The sequence below is a fragment of the Grus americana genome, chromosome 2 (genome assembly GCF_028858705.1).
Source record: "Grus americana isolate bGruAme1 chromosome 2, bGruAme1.mat, whole genome shotgun sequence".
NCBI classification, from domain to species: domain Eukaryota; kingdom Metazoa; phylum Chordata; class Aves; order Gruiformes; family Gruidae; genus Grus; species Grus americana.
The window spans coordinates 76,179,372-76,201,791 of record NC_072853.1 but is presented as its reverse complement, the minus strand read 5'-3'; the positions used below and the strand labels follow the sequence as shown (position 1 = coordinate 76,201,791).

General features: G+C 38.2%; 1 protein-coding gene across 13 annotated transcripts in view; it reads right to left on the bottom strand.

The window, feature by feature from the left end:
* The window catches only part of COBL (cordon-bleu WH2 repeat protein), a 165,061-nt gene that overhangs the window by 34,975 nt on the left and 107,666 nt on the right, over positions 1 to 22,420 (bottom strand). For 12 of the 13 annotated variants that reach the window (XM_054816791.1, XM_054816785.1, XM_054816778.1 and 9 more), the window contains 2 exons: positions 17,409 to 17,547; positions 14,282 to 14,452 (listed from right to left, as the gene is read on the bottom strand). In XM_054816791.1, coding sequence (XP_054672766.1) covers positions 14,282 to 14,452; positions 17,409 to 17,547 — 310 coding nt within the window. The remainder of the gene's footprint in view (positions 1 to 14,281; positions 14,453 to 17,408; positions 17,548 to 22,420) is intronic. The other variant, XM_054816789.1, reaches the window with a different exon arrangement.

The following is a 22,420-nucleotide window of genomic DNA, read 5'->3' as shown; positions in this document are numbered from 1 at the left end:
CCCTGAGAAAATGAGATGTTTCATGCACAAACCACCTGTCTAACTTACAATTAGGATGGTACAAAATAACTCCATTTAATTGGCCAAAATATGCTTCAGCCAAACCACCAATAATGTAAATACCTTCACTGAAGATTTTCAGCAGCTAGCTCCAAGTATAGTTATGAAAACATTTTCATACACGTCTCTGCTATAAAGACACAAAGCTCTACTCTGATCTCTTTTGAAGTACGTTAACTGACTCCTCTTGGACCTCCTGATCAATGGAATACCTGCTTCACTGTCCAAAGTTCAAATAACAACAGGCTTTTCAATATACTTTGGCTGGTGGCTTACTTTGGCAATTATATTTCTAGAAATATTTTAACCTAGAAAAGCATGCTTATCTTCTGAGTTTAGTTATTACCTATTTTACTGCACATTCACACTTGATTACTCTGCTATCAAATTTCCCATGGCAGTTAAGATGTCCAATGATGTCAATAGAAGTATCTACCTCGAGAGACACTGCTTGGAGTACCTGAACACTTCTCATCACCAAAACATTTTGCCTTCTGAAACTGCTCAGTGAAGAAAGAATTATTCTTGCAGCAAACAAAACTGAGGACCAGAGCATGCCACGTATCTCCCTGAAGATCTTGTGCGATACCCTCCACAGCAGCATTGTACCTTTTTCAAAGGACATTTCCCAGGCACTCTGAAAACCAGAATCCTGTGCTGGGATGAGGGCAAATCGAGGGCAGTGAGGCCAGGACAGTGCACGCCAAGCACACTCACCACCTAAAACACTGCCAGGCACCCTGGGGCTATGCTCACAGCAAAGAGCCACAGACACGCTGCAGAAGCCCATAAAGGCAATTGGTTGTATGGAAGGATGGCAAGAGACAAGACTTCTTTTCCAGTAACACAGCCAGCCAAGAAATCACTGCATGGGGCAAGAATCAAATGCAGGGTATCATGAACTCCTCTTCAGGCTCTAGCCATGAGGTTCTCTTTCTCAGCAGTGCACACTGAAGCTCTCCATGGGAGCCTAGTAAGGAGGGGAATATTGGACAGGTGGAGAACAAAGTGCTCACAGAAGAGCTCTGCTGTCATGCCACCACTCCTCTTTGACAGCAGATGGACTACATCAGATTATTTCAGACACAAGCAGAGATGGGAATACTTAAGTCAGAGCTGAATTTGGCCCGCTCTTTCATAGTCCTCTTGTGAAGTCAATTATCTCATCAATCGTGCTTTGCCCTGGGGCTCTCCTTCCCTATTAACTTGAAATACCAGGAGGAAGAAATGCAAACATGCAAGAGTGGTAACTGGATGTTATGCTCTGTACTGATCTGAGGATAGTAAAATGTTAATGGCAGTGTCATCTCTGGTGCTACGGTGAACAGTAGCCTGATGCAAGAAATGGGTCATCATCTGAACACCCACTTGGAATAAATTTTCCCCATTCATATTTTGCGCTGTTAGTATCAGATCCTGCTTCCACTTCAGCAGTTGAGTTTTGCCACTGACTTCAACGGGAGCAGGATCAGACCGTTCACTGATTAAAATGCAAAGCTGCAGGTATCTCCTACATGGGATGAATCCCCACAGGGAAAATTTGTCTGCATTTTTATTCATGTGAAACATTTTAAGGCTTTAATTTACACAGTTCATTCAATAATAACGTGCATGCTGTATAATGGGGTACCTGATTAAGCATGCTTAAGTGCTTTGCTGGAGCAGGGCCATTTCTAGAATTTGAAGGTTCACTGTGATCATATCCTCAAAACAGACAAGCTAGTTCAGGGAATTTTTCACCTGAGTTAATGGGCTTAATTAGGATCAAGATAAAAGGTCATTTTTCCTACGGGAAATTTGGAAATGTCTTTAAGTTTCTTTCTTTTTAGCCTCAGTTCCTACAGAAATTAGGTTGAGAAGGTCACACTGTTGTAGGTTTATAAGTCTGTCTATGAAACCCTCCAGTAACTTTTAAACCGGCTGCCAACTTCTCCTGAATTAGTCAGGAAGGATCACTAAAGTTCAGTTCCAGAAGTTTCACAGAGAGGTAGAAGGACAGAGCAAGGAGATTTTCTTCATATATGTGCTGACACAGAAGCTCATTCTCTACTATCTCCCAGGGATACCTGAGAGAAGGATGCTATGAACAATAGCAAAAGTTCAACCTAGAGTGTGCTGTGTTTTAGATACCAGAGAAACGAGTCATTAATGCAGGAGTCCAAAAGAAATGTTTAAGGAATTATTTGTTGGGTTCTGAGGGAGGAGAAGAAACAAAGAAGAAAAAACAAAAAAGAGAAAAAAAAAATTCCCAAATCCTAACATCTGTTTTGGTTTTGAAAAGCAAGGTGAAGCTTCTGGGATTTTCTGCTCCATCTACTCCACCTATTTTTTACCCTTTTTATCCATTATTATCTCTTTATCTCTTTATTATCCCCCTTTTCCCCCCTTCTTATCCCTAATTAAAAAAGAATGTAAAAAACCCCCCCAAACAACAAAGCTCCTCTTTTAAACTCCGAAGAACCAGTTAATTTTTTTCCTAAAAATACCACACAAGGATTGTGTTTGGAAAAATTTTTAGCAGGTGTGACTGGCCACTGTTCCACTGGGTACAGTACAGCCTGTACAGTAATGCTCAAACATTATCTTCATTCTCCCGATTGCTCATAATTTCAGCATGAGATTACAAAACTCTCCTCTCACCTTAGAGTGGCCCCTACCAGACCAGAACAGAATCAGGCTGGTGGTGTGTTATTACTCTTCACATCACAGCATGTAAGTTTAAAGACTTCTGTTTCCATTGCTTTCAGTCTGCTAATTTTCTCAGAGGCACTAATTTAACCCCGTGGAAAAACCGCAAGGAGTTTCCCTGTGCAAGGATTTTTTGTGTAAAAAAATGCAATCGATACATTGCCAAAGCCTTGCATTATGAACAGTGGCATACATTTAATGTACCTTGAAAGTGATGAAAAGCCTTTTTAGTACAGTCTGTGTCCTTTGTAAGAGCAAACTGAAGACAAGTGATTTTATTTGAGGAACATCTGAATCCCATTGATTAGCTTGATGAATACAGAACAGGAAAGCTGCCAGGTACAGAGGAAGCTGGGCATGTCCACAAGGGAGTGGAGCAAACAAGCAAATTATAGTATATGCATGCTTTTTTTTTTTTTTTTTTTACCACCAAATGTTTTCACTTGGAAAACTTGGACACTCAGACCTCTAAGTTTCTTTAACTGACTGGTCAGTTAATCAGCATATTGTTCTCATATTATGAAGGCAAGTAGAGAAGAGTTTTAAAAGTAAAAAAAAATATTTTAAATTTATAAATAATCAATGAAATGTTCATATATATTGTGCTTAATTGAAATAAGATTTCCTAAAAAAAACCCCAAACCCCCCCTCCCCTTCCTCTTTTTAGGGAGAAAGCAGGATAAGTTTTACCTGGTAAAAAAGAATTGTGTCACTCCTGAGCATTTATTCAACATGTCTGAGAGGCTAGTAAAACCCAAAAAGGGTTTCAGAATAAAACCAAAATACCAATGCATTCTTGCAACAGTCCCCAAAGTAGTTTCTACTTCCAGCAACAGCAGGCAGTGATACAGGCTGGCCCTTCTACAGCCCTCAACAGGCCACTGACAAGCTTTCTGTATAGCAAGTCAAGTAGGAGAATCTGTTTAGCTTTCAAAATGCTCTGTCTCTTACAGGTAAAAGTCAAGTAAAGAAACTTCTTACCTTGAACTTAAACCAGCAGATTACATTTTCTTACAGTCTTTATAATTCCTATAAAATTCTTCGTAATTCTTATAGCTTAAGCATTATAAGAGTTCTTAAATTCTAACATTCAAGTCTTTACTGTCACACCTATAGACACACCTTATAAATAGAGCTAGTTGCATGTTTTCACTTAGTTAAGAAAAAAATGTTAAAAATATTTCCCCATTAATTTTCATGTTTTTACAAACTGAAACAATATTTTCCCCTTTAGTTTTTAACTTCTTGTCAAGTGAAAAAAATGAGGGAGGAAAGAAACAATCACGGGAGAGAAAACAAGAAAAATGCTAACCTACATGCTTTAAAAATCAGGTATCAACAATAATTTTCATTAGATGCTTGAAGTGAAAAAAATAGTTGTCTTGTTTGTTTGCTCTAACAAGTAAGTAGATACCCCCGTATGAGTCCTTCACTGTTTATGAGATGTTACCATACATTTAGCAACTTCACTTTCACCTTTTAATCACAATAATATTAAAACAAACAAACAAAAACCAAAAACCAAAAAAGAATTTGTCAGTCACAGTCCTCCTTTCTCATTCTTTCCTCAGTCTTCTTTTGTTTTAGGTCTTTGTCCTCCATTACACCCCACCTTTGCTTATGGTACAGTAGGTTGGAAAGTAATTTCTTTTATCCATGCCAGGAACCAATTATGGAATCCACAAAAGAAGCTGACAAAAGAGACTCTGTCTCTGCTCTCCAGCCTTTTGCTCCCTTAGGCCCTAAAACCCAGAAGTGAATGTGCATAGCCAGAATTCTCAATTTCTTAGAAGAAAGGAGGCAGGCATTTTAGTCAGTGTTTATCGACTTAGAAGTGGTAATAGGAAAAGCTGAGTCTCAGCATCTCTAAGGATGGACAAGCACTTTGGTTTGGGTATTATCACCTACCTGGAACAGAGAATACAAACATTTTCAACAGTTTGCTTTCTGTAGTTCCCTGTGCATTGCCTGCATTTGAATCAGTAGGATCTTGCACTATAGATTTCAATGCCATTTTAAATACCAACCTTCCAGTTTGATTTGGCCCATACATAATGTGTAAATCAAGCATAACTTCAAATTCATACCCAGGATTAAAGTTTTCTCACACACACACACCACATGCATGTATTTGGCTGGACAGAGATGTTTAGTCCAGCTTGTTACTGATAAAGCGTAAGGCGCTCTACTTTTATGGGTGTGACGATTTTTTCATATTCCCCTGTTCGAGTGCAACATAATACATTTAAGATACCACTCAGTTATTAAAGGTAGGGCTCACAGAGTTAAACTGCCCTTTTTGACTAAGGAAGAGTAAAATAGGGAATTTGGTTTCACTTAGAACAAACATTCACAGTTTTTCCACAGACCACTTGGAGTGCAGAGCTAGGCTGCAAGGGAATTAGAAGAGAAATATGTCTCTACATTCAGTCAGGATGGAAAATGTGAAGCTAAGGTTTATTCCTCACCCTATGAAATAGGTAAATAACGGATTAAAAACCTAAATATCAGGAAATGAGATAAAAAGACTATTTGATTCACTGGAGTCCAGTCCCATACTTTCACAGGTATTACTTCAATACCGTGGCAGGCAGCAGAGTGAATATGTAAGGGAATACAAAATACCCCCATTCCAACTGGTGTTACCTTTGCCCAGGACTCAGTCTCCTTCTTCAGAACTTTCTCAAGGAGTGAGAAAATGAAGCAGATCTGGTGACCCAAATTTACAATATTCTTATTAGAACTGAACAGGAAAAAAAATATCTTCCATGTTCAATGAACATTCAAGGGATATAAAGGACTCAGTAGTTAATACCTATTCAGTACATTATCAACTTCTAAAGTAGTTCATTCTTGCTACTGGGTTTCATCCTTTCAACAGTCATTTATCACCTGAAGTTAAAGCATCACAGAAGAATATGCAATAAACAAGGAATAAAGCAGCTGACTTGCACAGAAAAATACAAGATCACCTTCGCCCTTCTCCATCTCAGCAAAAATCAGCAGAGTTTATTACATGTAAGCTCTTCTGGATAAACAAAGAATTAATTATGTCACTTCTTGTTCTGTCAACTTCTTAGGAATTTTAATAGCAGACTTCTCTAGCCGTACAGGTGCTACACAGAAGCCTACCTGCATACTATATATGAGATATCTGAATAAGAAGTGTGTAAACACTGACAGTAAGTTTGTCTCACTGTCCTTGAGGGGGGAGTTCATAGTTTTGCAATGACATTAGAATACAACATGGCTGTAATTTTGGAGGGATGGAATAAGTTACATTCTGTCTTCTAAAATAACATGTATTTTAGTATGGAAAGTTAAATGGTGCCTACTGCATGTACTAAATATATATTGAGAGTCATGGTAGTGACTGGAAGCCAAGTTCGGAAGACAGAACTGCTGTCTTATGTACACACAGACATGACCCAACTCTCACAACGAGGGATGGAACAATAAAGAGGGCTTAAAGTGGCTGTACACATAAATGATGAGTGTATGAGAATCATGACCACAGAGTTTACTTTACAAATGCAGAATACAGGGACAGATGATGGGCACATGGCAGATTGCATGGCCATATGTTTAATAAATAAATGCATCACAGGCCTTCGCAATTCATCATACAATTTGGACTGGATGATTTCTCTACCAATCACTCTCCCTTGGCACTTATTTGAGCACTCTAGATGCCATGGACAGCATTAAATAGTTCCAGTTAAAAACAAACAAAAAGAGAAATATTTCTTTTTTCCATTCATACATTTAGAATATTCTCTCTGTATTTTACCTTTCCAGAATAAGTTTCAGTTCTGGACCAGTACCACATTTTCTAAAGATAAAAATGGAATGAGTTCAAAGTTTAGTATTCTACAGCCCTGTCACTGGAAAAGAAAAAATTCCAGCTGCTCAGTGAGAAAGACAACATTAATTTCAGTCCTCAAAGATTTCAATCCTAAGGAAGAAAAAAGAAAGCATTACATGCAGAAAAGACATTTAAGGACATTTGGAGAGTGTCTGAATCCTAGATTTTAGTCTCTGAATTACTGCATTGCTGCTAACGAAGTCATTTGTCTGTGAAAGAGGATGGATAGTAAAACAATCTGCTCATGCTTTTAAAATGCTAAAACTCAAGCTGATAAACCTTTCTAGCAAAACACATCTTTCTATATTGGCACTAAACCTGACCTACTCTTATGCACTTGTTCTTAAGCACATACACCAGTTATATGCACTAATTACCACACCTTGAACACAGCTGCCATAAATATACAGGCAATATCTATGCAATATAATAGCCAACCCAACATGCCACCACCCTTTGCAAGAATGCATATAGTAAAAATTTGAGCTTACGTCAGGAAGATGCCATCACAGTGGCATCACCTGCAAATATGATTTTATCTTCATGTTCCTATTTGTGATGAAACTGATTAAAAAAATCTAGAAAAAATATTTATTTTTCTTTTTAGTTGCTGAACAAAATAACTCCGTAAACTAGGTTTAATTTTAGGGCATTCTTAAAGAACTGAAAAATCTTTGTATAAATGTGTTATCTATTAGTTTAGAATTCCCCTTTAGCATTACTCTTACTTGCTACCTGCTGAAGATCTGTGACAACATTGGCTCCCTCTGGTGGTCAACGTAAAAAAAGTTTTACATGGCCATTCAGTAAAATCTCTGCACCAGGAAGCTTAAGCTGTTTCTAATTCACTGGATTACACAGGGGTTGAGCACATTCATCTTGTATCAGAAGGGGTTTAATCATAAATTATACATCTGTCCTTATTTCCTAAGACCACTGAATATCACTGACATTGGAGTTGTAATACTGGAATTTATTTTGATTTATAAACTATCTGTGCATTTACTTGTCCTCCTGAAAGGGCTCAATAATATTTTCCAAATTTTTTTTTAATTTTATTTGTTATTCACCTATATCTTACCACGAAGGACAGTATTTTGAGCAATGTTGTTTAGTAGTGCAGAATATATTAAATGTGTTTCTTAGTAACTCTGGTAAGAACATTTTTGTGAAAAACTGTAGTATAATAGTCAATTTATTATCAACTTCTCCATGTCATTCTCATGACACTTCTAATGTCTCCATGGTTAAAATAAAAGGAGTAAAACCAAGCCAATGTTCTTTCATATCACTGCTAACCTAAGACTCCATCAAACTGACCTAAACTGACATTTCTTCCTCTCATGGAAAATGACAGAAAAACTCTCATTCTCTTCCAGTGGTTGAATCGAGGCGACGTTAGAAATCCTGGGTGGAAGCCTGGAACAAGCAGGGATTCCCCAACTGCACCTTGGTGCTGAGCTTGTGCCCATGAACGAAACTTCTTGTGAGTTCACGTTCCCATAATCACAATTTGCTGAAACACTTCAGCCCCTTGCACGCACACTATTAATGAATTAACAGTTGTGAAACAGAGTATCTATGCAATTCCACTGAATAGATTCGGATTTAATGAGTGTCACTGGAAGTTGTTCCCACACTGTGCATAGTAATAGGAGGTTTTAAACATGCTAACATTATAGTATAATTTCATATAATTAAGATGATTTCTTGTAAAGAATGCAGCATTTTTTCTTCCTATTTTTAAGTTCTGTTTAATACTATCTGTGTACCTGGCACTTATGAAATTGTAAGAAACAAAGGATATGAGCTAGCATAAGCAAGAATTTTTTTTTTTTTAAATTCGGAAAGGCAGAGCTGGCTAGCTGAAATCGGTTATTAAAATATTTTACGGAGGAATTTCACAGAAAATATTAATTCCCAAAAACATATTTTTAGAGGCAAATTTTGCATTTTAATAAAAAAAAAGTAAATTAAGGATGAGTAATGAAATTTTTGAGTTTTCACTTAGAGCTTTTGGAAGTTTGAGCAGATTACCTGAAAAGAGACAGCTTTTAACAGCAAACTTGTCAGTTATGTGGAGAGGGGTCATAGCTGTATTCCTTCAAAGCAAGGAAACTTTTTCATTGAAAATGTAATTTTATTGAAAACTTGAGCCTCCTTTAAATTAATCTGATGTCAATGTAAAGAACTGCTTTTACAATATGCTGCACTTCTACATAGTACTCAATAAAAAAAACTTTGTTTCACCACTTCATTATTCCATTTTTATACTAGTCTGAACTCCATGGGGCATGTAACTCTGTGGAGTTACAAATAGGATGTAAATAGAGTAATGAGAATGGGTAAATTAGGTTCTTAATCGTCACATTGTGAACACCTACTAGTTTTTCTTTAAAAGAAGACTTACAATTAAACCATTGTCTTGTCTTAAGAAGCTATTACAAAGTACCTGGCAGAGCAGAGAGTTCAATTCTACTGCACTTTTATTAGAAGACCCTTAGGGTATTAAGTATACTTTCTGAAGCATCACTTAATAACTACATGTCATATTTGTATTAAAAACCATCAAACCCCTTTCTAGTTATGTTTCACATTATCTGTAGGAATGCTTTTCATTCTTATTCTCCATTTTGCCTACCTGGAAAGGATTCAAGATGAACATGATTATTTGCTTGAGGGTAAAACAATAATTTTTCATCATTTAAAGTAGAGTTATGTATTGCAACTCATTTAAATAACATAAATGTCTTAAATCACAGTACATGTGAGGTCAGAATAGTTCTGGGTGTGTGCACCATTGCAACTCATAAAACCTATGTTTATAGTTCAGAATGATTAAAAATACATGCCTTATGGGCCATTCACATGAAGAACTTCAGCACAAAGTTTTTGGTAAGTACAATCCTATAGCTGGTATTTTAATTGTAACTCACTGACTATTCCTAGTACAACTGTAAAAAAGAGACTTGTGGAACAAGATTTATCTTGAGCAAAGAATGTTTGCAGCTTTTGTTAGAGAAATAGAACACACACCTTGATTTCCACAGGATGTCTCCAGCATCAAGATAAAATTACTCATACTAAGCATCAGGATGAAAGCAGAAGCAAAGCCTATGAATCAGTGCATTTGGTACTGGTTCTTAGTATTCCTTTTAGGCCCCTTATAGATCCAACAGATCTGTTTCTTTTTTTTCTCGGCAGCTTGATTGATAGCCAAGATATAGAAAGAATCTTGCAGTTCAACTTGACTGGGCCATGCCCAGTTCTAGTTTTATTCCAAAGGAACAAAACATACGCAATGAAGGAAAAATAGAATATATTAGAGAATGTAAAATGTTATACCTAGGTTAACAGAAAAAAAAATGAAAAATAATTTTAGGAATTTTTCATTGAATCTTTAGACAGTATTGAAAGTAAGACACCCTGTCCCCAAGACACTCTCTTTGAAACACCAAATCAAATTAAACCATGGCTCAAAATAAAGAGAATCTTTTGAAAAAGAACAGACAAATGTACGGATAATCTTTCTGAGGCTGATATATAGATTTAAATAACACAGCATTCAGTTCTGGAGCGTACATCTCACAAATGAGTATGAACCACAGCCAAAAATAACCAATAGTAATTAAAAGAGAATGTGCGAGTTCAAAAAGAAAGGAAGCCAAAATCTCAGTCAGAAAAAAAGGTTCTTTTCCAGCAGGGGAAGAAGGAAGGCAACAGAAGATTCAGGGTAGCAGAGGCAACAGGAGGTTCAGAGGTATGAAGGTCATAGGAAGAGGCAAGGTCTGTCAGACGCGCTTGGTATATGAAGGGAATGATGCACAACAGTAAACTGTTGGGGGAAAAGAGTAAAAAGATAAAATTATAAATATTGTGTAGGTCAGACAACAGAGTGGCTAGCATGCTCAGTAACGTTAAAGAATGAGACGCCCAAAGGAGGTGTAGGTGTGTGGGCACATGTATTAAAATTCAGAATCCCACAGATGCTCTAACTCCCTCGGTTCACGTATAAACTCAGTCAATCCCAACAGCACAACACCTACTGATATCCAGCATGTCTACGGATTCTGCTTTACGTGGCCTGAATTTTAATTCTCCAGAAGGTACAAGACAGATGATGTTGGAAATTAAACTTCATTCTTTAGCCTCAGATCAGGCTGGATGAGTAAGAGGACTGATGGTGGTATAAGCCTCCTAAGTCACACTTGCAAATTTTCTTGCTTTAAAGACCATCTTAAGAAAGAAAAGGCTGGGTCACTTGACAGGTGCCTTCCGAGGCAGAGCACTGTGACAGGCCACCAAATTCCCTACTCAGCAGCCTGGAGTTCTCAACTATTTTAGAACAAGATGTAAGCAAATGTAGTTTCCTCTCTGTGAGTTCCTCTACCTATTTTTGCTTCAAGTTAACAAAGTCTAACTCTTAGAGACTATCCCTAATGGCTGCAAAAGGCTAGATGTATACCTAAGGTGACTGAAGAAATACAACCAAATTGCTTGTGAATCTGTCACAACTTTTGTCAAGTGGCTTGTATTACCTGTTAATACATCAATGATATAATGAAAAACATTAAAAATTAGATATGAGGACAAGGCTCGTTTCTGTTCTCCTTGTTTGTTAAAATTAACCTGGTATTATCCATCAACTAGTACTATACATGTCACCTACATAATAACCGGGAAATGCTTACATCTACTCCTTCATCCTTTTCAAACTTTCTAGTTAAGCGATGATTGATTATTTTGATCTATAGTCAAGAACAAAGACATGTTCAAATCATGATTTCACTTCTTTAAAGACAGAACACTTTCCAAAATTCAAAAATCAATCAGTTGTCAATCCCTTACCCAGTGCAAACCCCAAGTTCACTAATACTTTATTCAGTGTCAGAGTGAAGAATTGAATTTCAAGATCTCACTCTACAAGACGGTGGATTGTTTATTCCTTTTCAAACAGCTTTTAATTTCTTACTGCATTTCTTAATGATAGTTCAAACAAGTCAAATAAAGGGCTGATCATGGAGGTTCACATTATTCTAATGAGCTAGCTGAAAACATTTCAAGGCAAATTGTTTTAGTTGCTTGTCTAGGTGCAGCAGTCTTTCAATACGTGCATTCTCTACCTGAGGTAAGTAGAACAGAGCTTACTATCGACACATTTATTGGGAACTTCACAAGCTATGTGACATAACCAAACACCATGCAACAGAGGTGACAATCTCCACTTCTGCATTTCCAAAGCGCAGTCAATCTTAGAATCACAGGCCATGAACAATCTGATTAGTAAAATAAGGAAGGAGAAAGGATCCCATAAACATATCATTTTAGATATGCACACAACATGCAGCTAAGGGTCTACCAGATCAAAAGAGGAAAGGTCATGTAATGAGAACAAAAAGATTAAAGAGCAAAAACTGCGAGCAACAATTGTATTCTTGTTTGTGGAAGAGATTCTTACCATTAGAGTCAGAAAAACCCAAGTATCGTACTAAAGGCCCTATTCATGAATGACTTACACTCCACATAAGTTTGGAAAACTCAGTGAAGAGCAATTACCACCATCCTCTATGAAACAAAAATTCCTCAACATGGGTTTCCCAGAGCACAGTGGGACAGCTGTGTGTTTGCTGGGAAGGAATAAGGAGTGAGGCTTGGTGCCCCACAGACAGTGGCAGATCATAAGGAATAAGAATTTACACTCCACACGATCACAGAATTCTAATTTTTGAATGGGAATCTCATCTTGTGAAAGACAAACTGCTGCTGACAGTCACCTACTCAGTAAAGGAAGACCACAATCCTCATCAGAGAAAGCTGTTTTGAGAGTGATTTCAGAACAAATATGCCTTTCATCAATAGCTGGCATCTCCTTCCCACCTTGTTCTATGAGAAAACCCATTTACTGAGATTAGAGTTAGGAAGACTGAAAATTTTGTTCTTCTTTGAATCTACCACCAAAGTCCTATTTGCACTGCTTGAGGCATTCTCAGGCAATAAAATCATCATTGCAAAACTCTGTTCTTATACTGCTCAATCGCTACAGTATCTAAGCACCTTTCAGAATGGCATTAGGCAATATAATTAGCATCTGTCATACATGCTGCTTTCTCTCACGGGTACATCTATACCCACTTCTCTTGTGCAAATCTATACACATATCTCTATCTAGGTAGAACACAGCATAATGATAAAGCTAAACTTGTCCCTCTCCAACACTGATGCTTTAAGTCTAAAATAAGTACCAAGCACTATTCTTTTGCTCTCAGTAAACTGAGGATAGTAAAAGCGTATGTTATGTTTGCATGTACAAGCTTAATCAAATCTTTTTGGCTGAGATATTGTGTTTGTTTAAGAGCAAATGATCAGGCTGATAAAATCAGAGCTGCATTGATTAAAGGGTATTTGATCACCAAGGTAGATCAGGAAAGCGTTGCGAAATAATAGTGGTAGAAACTCAAATGAAGCAGAAATAATAATGCAAAGAAGGCCACAACGGATTTTTAATAAAGAAAATGTTGTAGGCAAGCTGATGGTATCTAGTTAAAAAAAAAAATTAAGTATGATATGATTTCTGTGCATAAGCTGGTAAAAATGAATTAGGGTTAATCCTCAATAAGATTCAGGTTTTCTGTTAGTATGCATCTCCTTAATTTCCTTCTTTCCCCCCCAATGAAACTTGTCAATCTGTATTTATTTCCTCAGCACAGATTTGAAAAATAATGCTTTAGATTTAGCTGGTATCCAACAGCAAACACATCAACATTAATGTATCAGAGTAACTGCTACATGCAGAATAATTTTGGTAAAGAAAATGTCCTGGAAAAACATCCTTTGTCAAATTAGCAGCTAATGGAGACATTTCTCTATCCCATGGTTAGAAGACACCCTCCTAACCTTCAAAGGAAGTGTGTCCATGAGATGCTGTAACGTGCAGAGCTTCACTGCCTTTACAGGATCTACATGGGTGTGCAGGGTAAGCCCACAGGGAACATAATACATGATCAAAGACTTGGATTGTGTACAAAGATTTAAAGACAGTCAATGGATAAGCACGAAAAAGTAGCATGAAAACATGCTTTTCATGAATACACAAGGATGTGGAAAATATCGTACTACTTTGTCTGATAACTGTTATGCCCCAAGGGGAAGAGGACACAAAGGACTATCCAGAGATGGCAAGGAACATGTATCCATTAGGAAAAGAAGGCCTTTAATAATATACAGCTCCTGTAAATGGTTTAATTTTCCTAAGGAAGACACCCTGAAGTTTTCAACCTAGACTGGCAGACCTATTGACTCTCAAAGGAACTCATCTCTGGAGAGACAGAAAAAAATGTTAGTACAGAAAAACAAACATGAAGAATTAATACAAGACAACAGATTTTTGCTTCCAGCTGCACCAAGTCACAAGGTTTGATGGTTGTTTTTAAATGCTTCCACACAATGGCCAGGTATCATCCGCAAAACTGTCTCCAAACAAGTGTTTTGTTTACTTTATATTAATTAGTTACACTGCATTGGGCATTTAAAAAGACAACAGGCTGGAAAAAAGGGAAAAAACAGACATGTATGTCTAGAGAGCAGAGAGGAAAGTCTGGAAAAGCTACCCCTGAGAGTAACCATCAAAAGAGTGGAAATACAAATAAATACATATATTTTCAAACATACGTTTAGGTACCAGCTCTGTTGGTGCTGTAACATCTGCTTCTCTGTAACAGACTGTTGGATCCACAATGTCTCTGTCAGGAGGAGGATAAGGTGGGGGTGGGGGGATCACTAACTGGGGTGGACCACGAGTGGTGCCTCTAGGAGGCTTTTGTGGTACCTGCCGTCCATCACCTACAGGGGGATTAATTGACTAGTTACTTCATTGCAAGATAATGATCGCTCTGTTTATTGTTATTTTTTAAACATACACTGATTTTCTCTTACCCACATCCGAAGTCTCTCTGGATCTAATTCTTCTTTCATTTAACCCCAAATAATTAAGCGAGAAGGAAAAACTAGGTCCTTCTTAAACCAACAGCAATGGAACCAGAATTAGTCCCAGCACATATATGTGCTGCACAACTAATAGTTAAAATCACAAGTTTTGGCAGACATAAGGAAGGAAAAAAAAAAGTTTAATTAAAAAAAAATATTAAAAAAGCTGTGTAAGGATATGTGAAAAATGTGGTGGTTTTGTATCTTCTTAAGTGCCAAACTGCCTGAATTTGTTGACCTCTAGGATACTTTACGTGACTATTCTCCTGACTCTTTGAGAGAAAGAGGAAAATGCCTCAGGTCAGTATTTTGAAGTAGGTATCTTGACAGATTTTTGTCTTCTTTTTCTGAGTAGATTTTTTATTATTTTGACATTGTGGAGAAGCAGATGATTAAGTCATTTCTTGCAAAACAGCGTTTCAAGCTATTGAAGGAAATGCTCCTAACTTTGGCTGGCGGCGTATTTCAATACTATGTGCAATAACTAAGTAAATACATGCACCTTTGCACTCTACTCCATTAACCATTTACATTGCTAAAAAGCTGCTGCCAGTCTGTAGTGTACAGATCTAGAGCCACTGCAATTTGGAAAGTCCTTTGAGGCTGAAAGTGCACTGAGGGACCATGACTACCTGCTCGTTCTGCTCTCGTACCCTGCCTTAAGCATCTGCTGTGGTCATCGCTGAAGATGGATGCTGGCAGAGACAGACCTCTAGTCTGATCCATTCTGATCATTCCTATACTCTTGGGCTCATGGTCTGCTGCTGCTGAGAAGGAAAGTAGCACCGAGAGGGAGGAAAAAAGATTAAACCATTATGATTTTCTACTTAGGAGCCACTAGCTTGCAGAGATTCAAGACACAATTTAATGCTGGCAAACGTGCAGATCCTTTTTTACTGCTTTAAGAAAACTGGGCACAATGCTTTGGGGTCAGAATAAGTGATTCAGTATTGAATACTGAAGTGAATTTACCAGTTTGATAATAGTTTTGATGGGATCTTTTGCTCTGATTCACGTGGCTAACTTGGGAGATACATAGGTAGCTTTAATCCTTTTTCCATCATACGACTGTCTATTTCTTGCAGCACGTTTTCCCCTCACTACAGTCTTGCTTTTTTCACAGCTTTTCTCTCTTGCTTTCAGAGCCATCTGTGCTTTCTCATCGTTTTCTTGCAAGGGCCCCGAAGAGAGGCTGTTTTACCAACCTTCCCTTGCTGTAACAATTTTTTTCTTGTTAATGAATGCATTCATTCAAGAAAGCAGCAGAAAATGAAAAGCACTGCAGATAGGGCTACTGTGGTATAAGTTCTTTGTCGGTGTAAATTAATAAGGCACCATTAAAGTAAACGATACTACAGAATCCTACATCAGCAGAGTCTGGCCACCAAGCACTTATGTACACAGTACTGAATGGACTAGAAGTGGCTCTGCTCTGCTTTATTTCATCTGTAACATTCCGAGCACTGCTACAAAATAAAACGAACATTTATAAAAAGTTAAAGCACCAAATGTCATTAATAAGCAACCACCAGCAGGGCAAGGCATGGGGAGTGACAGATTGTGACACCTGTAATGGTTAAAGTAAGCCACTTTGCTGAAAACTCCTGTGTTATATGGCACAGTGATAACATTCCCCTTTAGAGGGTTTAAATAAGAGATGTCAGTGGAGTTGAACATGTCACAAGATAATGGACTCCTGCTGCTACATAAATGCTGAGGCATTAAATGTGAAGCATTTACTGAAAATAAATGTTGGAACAAAGCCAAGAGGTTTCTTTCTAAACTGTGAGGCATTTGTAATGTAAGCAATTATGTATGACAGGATGTCATATCTGTATGTCTTAGGCATTTTATGAAACATGAGGTCAAAGGCACGAACTGAAGTGCACTGAGTGCATTATGGCACTTGAAGAATGCTTCTCTTAATGTACTGAAAAATGAGTTCCAATATGTGGGGTTATTATCTCATATCTTTACCCATCATAAAATCACTTTGTTGGCTAAAAGCATAATCTTTGGGTCCTCACTCGGGCAAAGCTCCCACCGATCTGAGTAAGTTGGTAGTCAGATAACGACAAAGGTCTGGGAGAACGTTTTTCAGTCTTCCTGTATGAGAGTAAATGTGGTGTCACACACAGCTGAAGGCTAGAGTTTCTTTTGTTGTCTCCAGCTATGTACAGCATTCCTTTGAGAGCATCAGCTATTCTCTTATACTGATTAGCTAAAGACTCAGCAGAGACTGATTTATAATAAAACTGAGGACTAAATTCAAAAGAAAAACTTCACTGAATATGGTCAGTTGATGCTAAACTGTTGGAGGACTACAGGAAAAGAAAATGTCTTCAGCTTTAGGAACATGAGGAGATACCGAACCAGCTTGACTGTACTGCAGTTCTAGCAGAACCTCATGGCTTCAGATGCATTCAGTATTGCCTGGCCTATCCCCAGGTACTACCACTTCCATTTACTATTTCTGTATTTCCATTTACTAGCAAAACCACTATGACCTTAAAGGCACAGAATAGGCCCGGGGCTGGTGCTTTTGGATATCTAGCTTGTACCAAACATTCAAATCACCTGATGAGTATTATCTAACTTTCACTACCCTATGGTACTCTGAATGGTGCCATTAAAAAAAAGAGGTAATGTGCAAACACTTGTTTCCAGACTTTCATTCTGCGGAGAAGTGTAGTTTTTATCCCCAGTTACGAAATTTTCCAAACTCACAGCATAACACAATTAAGGAAACTTCGAACGGTAAGCATTGAAAGCACATGCACAGGATTACACAGGAGAAAAGAATGCCTCTCACCCATTGTGCTCTTCCTCTTGTCTTCCCTCTCCTCTGTCCTGTTTGGCATGGCAGGAGTGGGTGGAGCAGATGCAGCTGGTGGAAGAGGGGCACGCCTCTTCTTTTTCTGTAGATCATTTAGGGATGCTCCTTGTGAAATCTAGTAAAGTTGAAAAATGGGCACAGTAAAGGATATGTTTTGTCGATGTTGTAAACTGTCAGTAACAACAACAACAACAAAGTGATTGTCATATGACCTAATTTCTCAGCACAGTATATTTATAATTAGCAATTATAGTGATAACAGGAGATTGAAAAGACAGATCAGAAGAGGTATAGTAATACTGCACTCAGAGAAGAAAAGGGACAAGAACTGCAGATGAATGTCACAGCAGAAATACCAGTCTGGTAGATAGTTGATGTTTTTGGTAAGAGGGAACTAGAGAGCTCAACACTCAGCAACGCACAGTATGACACAACATGTATTGTTAAGCTTGAGCCATAGCGTGATCTTGTTTTTCCATTGGTTTCTTCAGACCTTAAATTATGGTTAAATACTCCAATCAGTATGCCTAGGGAATAAACTCTCTCTCATTTATTTGACTTTCCTCTCAAATTCTTGTTTTAAGGACTTCTGAGAGAAGAATCAGAATTGAAAGTTTGCTTGCATGATGATATGAGATCATACTGTACTCTATTTATGTCTACTGGACTTCACAGACATACTTTTGAAGATCTGTCACACCTCGGCTTCCAATAATTGCAACATGCTGGTTGGCAAGCCAAGACTTCATGACTGTTTACGCTGATTTTAAAAATATGAAAAATTTTATTGCAAGTGACTTGGGTTTCACTGGGTTGCATAATATTTTCTGTAGCTTGTTAGAACTTAGCTCTATTTCCTTTTTCCGGAAAAAACCCACCACAAAACAAGAAAAAATCCAACCAAAAACATGTAGGAAAATCTGTTGAATTTTTATATTTGAAATGTCCTGACAACACCAGACAGAACGAGGCTTAGCTGAGGCAGAGGGTAACAGGAGCTGCCCACACGTGGCATGCTGTTGGCATTCCTCAGTCTTCACATGCATCACTTCACTGCTCTGTCCTGATACTCCCCATAGCTGAAGATATCTAATATACAGAACTGCCTCGTGGTTTTCTAATACTTCAAAGGCCTAAACAATAAAAACAACAATCTTTCCTTTAATCCAGAGGATTAATGAACTCTTAAAATACATTTGTTGTGGGAGATTTCATTAAACAAATAGTAGCTTCACATTGCTCATAGCTATTATCAGAGTTCAGAGGAAGGCACTCATTTATATGCATCCTTTTCAACGCTGAGTGAAAACTCTGAGAATAAATGAATTTTACAAAGAGTAGGACATGAGTACAGCCTCCATCACTTAGCCTTCCTTTTTAAAAGCACTCAGGAGGGTCTCAGGTTATAAAACACACATATTCAGTTCCACCTTTCAGAAGAATGCTTTAACCACTGTGCCACATGATATTTGGACATTCCACACCTATTCTTGGTGAACGTGCATCCTGCATATGGAGAAACTTGAAAGTAACTGCACTGGACATAGAGAATGTTAACGAGGATGAGCTGCAGCTTTGTGGCAAACAGTTTCTATAAGGTGAAGGAGATGGAGGGTGGGAAATAAAGGTGTCCTGGTCTTGCTTCCTACTATCATGGATTATTTCTGCATTTTACATTATATGTCCACTGGATACAGCGTATGACTAAAGCCAGTGAGGCCAATCAAGATAAAACTAGGCATAGTAAAAGGGCAAGAACGTTCATAGTAACTAGTGATTTTGCAGGCTTCAATTTTGGTTACCAAACTTCATGGAATTTGAAAAATTAGACTTATACCCAGAAAACAGCATTAGGCTAAACGTTCAGGAATGGATACAGTAAAATTTTAGAGCTCCTTTGAAAACCTTTTCCCATAGTTTTGGTGTTACTTGATAATTAAGATGGAGCACCTCTCCTGGTGAAGAAACTGCCTGCCAGCGGTTAGGAACTGACTGCAATTGCCTGAAGTTGAATCCCTTTCTCCTGCCCCCCAGTTCTTATAGGACCAGAATGCCCAAGATTGAGTTGAACATGGGAAACTCCGTTCAGTGAAACAGACTCACCAGACTTTGGTTCACAGAGGAGGAATGGCATGGAGGACAGCTACCTAATGCTACATTCTTCTCCATGTCTTTTTGGGGCAACTGGCAAATAGGCACTTAGAAAAAAAAAATCACATTCTTCCGCATTGCATTTTAAATCCTTAAAGACATGTGAGCATTTAATACTGTATCTTGATTCTTCAGGATACTACCTTACAAAAAAGAGAAAATTATAAAAGTGAGAACTTGGATTAATCTGACTACGAAGTCTCCAAAATTCAGTAGCTATGGAGAACTTGAATCATCTGGGAGACACACAGCATCTGAACCTCTCCAACACTTCACAAGCACAAGCCACAACTTTTGCGATTACTTAATGGCATTTTGCAGTTTTCACATTCACTCCTGTCTCTCTAGACGGAAAGGTCATTTTACTGGAGGACAAAAAATGGATGGACTGGTGATTTAAAAGAAGTCTAGGAAATAATGGAATCAATCATAGAATGGTTTGGGTTGGAAGGGACCTTAAAGATCATCTAGTTTCAACCCCCCTGCTGCGGGCAGGGACACCCTCCACTAGACCACATTGCCCAAAGCCCCATCCAGTCTGGCCTTGAACACTGCCAGGGATGACGCATCCACAATCTCGCTGGGCAACCTGTTCCAGTGCCTCACCACCCTCATTGTGAAGAATTTCTTCCTAATATCTAATCTAAACATACCCTCCTTCAGCTTAAAGCCATTACCCCTTGTCCTGTCACTCCATGCCCTTGTAAACGGCATGCCCTTTCCAGATTTCTTGCAGGTCCCCTTTAGGTACTGGAAGGCTGCTGAAAGGTTTCCCTGGAGCCTTCTCTTCTCCAGGCTGAACAACCCCAACTCTCTCAGCCTGTCTTCATAGGAGAGGTGCTCCAGCCCTCTCATCATCCTCGTAGCCCTCCTCTGGACTCGCTCCAACAGCTCCATGTCCTTCTACTGAGGACCCCAGAGCTGGAAGCAGTACTCCAGGTGGGGTCTCATGAGAACGGAGAAGAGGGGCAGAATCAGCTCTCTTGACCTGTGGTCAAGTTCCTTTTGATGCAGCCCAGGATAGGGTTGGCTTTCTGGGCTGCAAGCGCTCATTGCCGGGTCATGCTGAGCATCTCATCCACCAATACCCCCAAGTCCTTCTCCTCAGGGCTGCTCTCAATCCACTCTCAGCCCAGCCTATAGTTGTGCTTGGGATTGCCCCAACCCATGTGCATCTTGAAAAGAAAAGAGATCACTAATCACTCTTCCCAAGTATCAGATGAGAGAAGGATGTTAGTCTGGTATAGTCCAATTCCTCAGAGATACATTGCTACTTCACTAAGAAGAAAGGATCCTTGTTAGAAGCCAGCTTATCTTTTTCAGCTATATGCATTCTTATTTAGTTGAATCTTCTGAGGAACATTAGATAGATGTATGGATGAACACGCTGCTACAGCTAAAGAAAAGGCTAGAAAATAGCTAGTGCACAACTGCAATAATGCAAGTTTTGTCAAACACACACACAAAAATGCTTTTATTATACTGTCAGCTAAGTGCCGTATACTTCACAAACACCATAAAGAAGATTAAAAGCTTGTTTAAAGCCAGCCACACTGCAATGTATATAAGAAGTGTCTAGTTCAAGAACAGGTCATAAAAACTGTTAAAAGCAGTTCTTTAATGCCAACCTCAGTAAACCTATGAGGCTAAACATAAACGGAAAAAACACAAAGAACATTCTGTTTCTTTCTTGCAATTGTATATACCAAAACAATAGAACTTGAAAATAATTTGTTATGGCTGGCTGCTTCTTTTATAAAGAAATCAAGCCTTAACAACACTATCTGAAGTAATTTCCCATCCAAACTTTGTTACAGAACTCCCTCTCTGAGTGTAAAAGAACATTTCCTAGTCTTAGCACTTGTGGTTCACCTATGTAGCATTTTTAACTAGATGAAATTATTAGGTCAGCTTCTGGAATGCAATGAATACATAATTTTTAAAAATGTTAGTAAGTATTCTCTGACTATAATTAATACCATCAACTGACCTAGAGATGAATAAAGTGGGCCAAAAGGACCTAAGTCTGGCTAACAGTGTCACTTTTGTTCCCATATTGATGAGACCACGTATGATGAGAAAAAAGAATTTTCCATGAAATTCATGTCACGGCTCACATGGTATTTGAAAAATACTTCCAATATTTCAGACAAAGTATCTGAGGAATGTGCTGAATGTGTTTTCCTTCTGTGAAAGCTCAACATTTTTATTAAAATTTGAGAGCTTTAGATAAGATTTTAGAATATATTTAGAGCATAACAACAACGTCATGGGGAAGTTATGTGCCAAAATTGTGTGGAAAAGAATCCTACAAGGCTAACACTTGAAAATCTTGACCAGTGCCATTTGACAGTCACCTTACTTGCAAAAGGTCTGTGGATACTGTAAGAGTAGATGTGTAAACTGAGTTTGAGTTTCCTTATCCGTAAGAGTACAGTATTTTCTTCGGGTTAGGTTGCACTGAATATGAATTAATGAAAAATATTAATGGAGGCCCATGGAAACAAAAGCCACCACCACCAAAAATTCATCAAGCATTCAAAGACAAGGAGATTCTCAGATAAATTTCCAATGTAAGCTCCACTCCTTTGCCTTGCCTGCCTCTACTTACACGTCAGACACTGGTTTTGTATTTATCAACTCTTCACTATTAATCTTTCTAACAGAAATGTTTATTTATTTAAGTACTTGCTAAGTTACCTGGCAAATGCCATCTTTCTTTTATTCACAGACCAAACTAGGCCAAAATTTACTGCAGGTTTACTGCTCCTGAAACTGAGGCTCCTTCTGTAAGCCAGAAACGGTATCATTAACTTGTGCTCCTCTGTCCCTCCAGT